This window comes from Lissotriton helveticus, chromosome 4_1 (assembly GCF_964261635.1).
Source record: "Lissotriton helveticus chromosome 4_1, aLisHel1.1, whole genome shotgun sequence".
NCBI lineage: Eukaryota > Metazoa > Chordata > Amphibia > Caudata > Salamandridae > Lissotriton > Lissotriton helveticus.
In genome coordinates, this window is record NC_136063.1 from 350397691 (window position 1) to 350401718 (window position 4028).

Genomic DNA, 4028 nt, shown 5'->3' on the forward strand with positions numbered 1-4028 from the left:
TTAACTCGTGAATAAAACTTTGTCGTAGCATGGCGATTTTTATATCAAAAGACCGAGAATGGCTAGTACACTATGTACAAGCATTTTCGTCATATTCCAGTAACGATTTCACCTCGAAATCGTCATTTTCGTCCTGAAACCCATGGCTTCTATTTTGTGTACGGCAGCCATTTTGTGGGTTTCCCTCACATAGGCTTATAATACAGCTAAATTCGATTCCTAAGGACACGTACACCTTAATTGACTTCTCTCTGACCTGGGCAAGCTGAAACCATTGCCCCAGGCCGAACCTGTTTGGTCAGTTCCTCTCCCAGTGTCCGAACGAGATAGCATCAAGGCACAACATGCCATAAACCCTTTTCATCGCACACACACCCTGCCTAATCTTGCTCACACCTGTCCCTGTTTCTTTACATATGTCTTGCTTTATGATGAGGAGGTGCCCGTTTTTATTGGGGGTCCACCGATATCTGATGAAAATGTTGGGCCTTGCCGGGTAATTTGTTGTGGGCTGGACAAACTGAAATGTGGGATTGTCATCATGACTCTGCTTTTTCTTTGTAGTGAAAATATGTGAATGGTCTACTGTAAATTTAAGAATGTTTGCCTGAAGCATAATATTTTGTATAAAAAGAGGAGCCTGGCTTTGTAAGATTGAGCAGTCTCCTGAGAATATACACACCGTGTTGTTGTACTTCTAGGACGCCTGTTACTTGGTTGCAGCCAATAAATTCGATCTTTGACTTCACCTAGAAGACTCTGAGTTTCTGTGGTCTGAATCAGGAAAGTACTCGAGGTCTTAGGGTGTACCCTGACACCACTGGGTTACCGGTTGGGTACCGGTTCTGAAAAACCCAGTACCTCAGCTGGCGCCCAACGTGGGGCGATACCAACGGTACCGGCCCAAGCCAGAGGTTCGTGAGGAGCTTTGTGTGAAAATTCTGGAGGAAGGCCACCACTTCATCGACCCCTGCATGTCGACGTGGTCCGAAAATCTTTGCTGCGAGGTTCCCCGCTTCCCGACGGCTACGATGGACTGCTGCCCTGGCTATCGCCCTGATTTGGACCCTTGATGTTTGGTAGAGCGAAATGATAGAGGAGTCTTCTGGTGACGTCATCAATATCTCAGTTAAGTATAAGTGGAGCGTCTCCCAGTCCTTAGTTGGTTCTTAGTTTGGTATCCCCTTGGGATCTTTGATTTGGAACTTGCAAGTACCAAAGCCGAAGGACTCGTGTATTCACGAGACTATCATAATCGATAATCCTTTGAAGTTTGAAGCTAGACTAGAGAGCGAAGATGCCTGGTCTTAGCAGACTTGGAAACTTGTTTTGTTGTGGTAGTAATAGGGATTCCCGATTGGAGGACTCGTGTCCGGTTCCTCCGATTGGAACTCCAACTTATGAATTGTATGTGAAACATGGAGTAGGCCCCATCACATATAATGAAGTGTGGATCCGCCTCACCAGAAAAGATGGTGTTCTAAAATGGCCCCAATATGGTAGCTTTGACACGGAAATGCTAGATAATCTAGAAGTTAAACTTTTTAAGAAGAAAGCCCGGCCGGCGATGTTTGACTCTTTCCGCCTATGGCGTAAGGAAGCCAAACAGAAGGAAATTAAATTAGAGAAGAAAAATAAGAGAGAAAGGGGTATCTCGATAATGCAAGCTGCTATGCAGTATAAAGATAACGAAGAGGAACAGATGAGCGAGCAGTTGCATAGGCAACGTAAAATGATAACCGATAAATGTTATCCAGTTTTGCCGCCTCTTCAGCAAGATGCAGCAAAAGACCTTGAAAAAGACCCCCTAATGTCGCATTTGTTAAGTTCCCCACCCCCTTATGCACAGAATGCTACGGCACCTCCGCAGCCTTTAGTTGCGCAACCTTTGGTTGTATTGCCTCCTGTTCCTCCACAACCACCAGCTGCCTTACAGTTGGCTCCTATTCCTCCGGTGCAGCCTCCTCAAGGGCCGCCGGCTTTGACATCTGCTCTTCCTCTACTTCCTACAACTTTGACTACTATAACGACTACCACTCCTGGTACTCCTCCTGACACTGCCTCTGCGTCTGCCTTGCCTCACCCTGCTTTTCTGCCTGTCCTTTCATCGACTTCTCCCTCTGTTCGCCAGAGAATGGCTAGCACTGTTGCTAGCCTTCTATATCCTCTCTTTGGAGCAACAAGTGCTACCCCTGTCCCAGAGCGTAAGCAGTGGCATAGCCAACTGCCTTATTCTAGGGAGAAGGAGACATTGAATTATTTGGCGCATAAATGGGTTACTGAACCAACGAGGTATGGGCTAGAGTCTGTTATGGATGTCTTCCATCAGTGGGAAGCATCAAAGCAGAGGTACGTTTTTGACAAAATGTGTACTTTCCTTTGTGAGGATAGAGAGGAAAATGATTTGGAGCCCAATCCGCCTGAGTTGTGTCGTGTACGGTTCGAATTTGGAAAAGGCGCAATTGTGGGTTCAGATGTTAAGAAAGCAGTTGCGACATTGTTGTCATTAAGGACTGAAGGTGTTTCTAGGTCATTGTTTGAGTCTGATTCCTCTGTTAAAAAGAAGGTGAGACAGTATCCCATGAGAGAAGTTCCCCCCGTTTGGAGAGATGGGGACGCGAATGCTAATCCGATCATTCCACCACATTTTCAGCGTGTTTGGGTACATGTTCCTTGGAAGCGAGCTGAAGTATTGGCCCTTAAGCAGACATTGCCTGATCTCCGTAAGAATCCTGCAGGGTATTACAAGGAATTGTCACAGACTGCAGGTTCATGCATCATGAATTTAGCTGACATAGACTTGTTGTTTGGGAATGTTGTTCCACAGCCTTTATGGGGAAAGATTCGTCATGCAGATCATGATCAAGAGTTAGGTGACTCATGGGCTAATATTACTGCTGCAGATGCCCGACAAGTTGGTGGTGCTAAACCCGAGCCTTTAGTAGCAGATCTCCCTGGTAGGATCATTAATTATATGAAAACTTTAATGCCCGCGATGCGTGTGAATTGGGATAAATTGTCTGCGTGTAAGCAGAAGAAAGATGAAACGGTATCAGATTTCTTCACCAGGTTTGAAGAAACGTTTGTCGACCACAGTTGTCAAGATATGAGTCCAGAAGGTGGACAACGGTTGTTCGTCGATAAATTTGTGCATAATTTACTTCCCGAGTTGTGTAAAAAGTTAAAAGATTCAGAGAGTTCTTGGGCAGTTTCCTCTTCGGCGCAGATATTGGCTACTGCACAGTACTACGAAAATAGAGATAAAGATGAGAAAGATAGAGCAGAGAAGAAAACTAAAGAGTTAAAAACGAAGGTTCTGTTACAGCAAGCGTATCCGCCACGTGGTGGTCAAAATAGTGGTGGTCAGAGTAACTATCAGAATAACTATCAGCAACCTCAAGAGTTTCAGAGGAACTCGCAAAGAGTCGAGTATACTCAACCACTTGTCCCTGTAGGTCCCAATCAGTGTTCATATTGTAAGGAAGAGGGTCATTTTAAGTATAGTTGCCCTATTTTGTTACAGCGTGGAAATGGTGTTTCTGACGCATGAGGTCGAGGTGTTCAACAAGCTCCTAGAGGTAGAGGACGTGGAAATTTTCCCCAGAACGCGCGTTCCTTTCCGCCTCAAAATTCAATGAATAGTTTTGATCAGCAGAATAACGCGTCCGGTAGGACGACTCAGTACTATGCTGATGACTACTATGCAGAAGATGAGCACATGGCAGGTAATGACTGCTAGGACAGCCGTAGACAAAGAGAGGGAGTTGTTTCAGTTCCAGTAGATCAGAGTGGACCTTATGTTGAGGTGATTTACATCAGGTGTGTCAGAGCCTTTTCTGTTGGATACTGGTGCTACAAAGAGTTCTATTATGCACTCTAAACTCCCTGGCACACCTTTGTCTGGCGAAACGAATGTATCAGTAGGTTTTTCTGGCGCCCCAGTTGGAAACCCGATTTCTGACCCTTTGTCCCTTTCTGTTGGACCATGTGAATTCGAAGCACCCCTTATTTTAACAACAGGTTGTGGT

At 45.3% G+C, this 4028-nt stretch overlaps 1 protein-coding gene across 1 annotated transcript; it reads left to right on the plus strand.

Moving 5' to 3' along the window:
- Window positions 1–1297: 1297 nt before the first annotated feature.
- On the plus strand, window positions 1298–3739 carry LOC144827151 (uncharacterized). The gene is given in 1 exon segment (XM_078685569.1): window positions 1298–3739. A coding segment is annotated over 1 exon segment (2442 nt).
- Window positions 3740–4028: the final 289 nt, after the last annotated feature.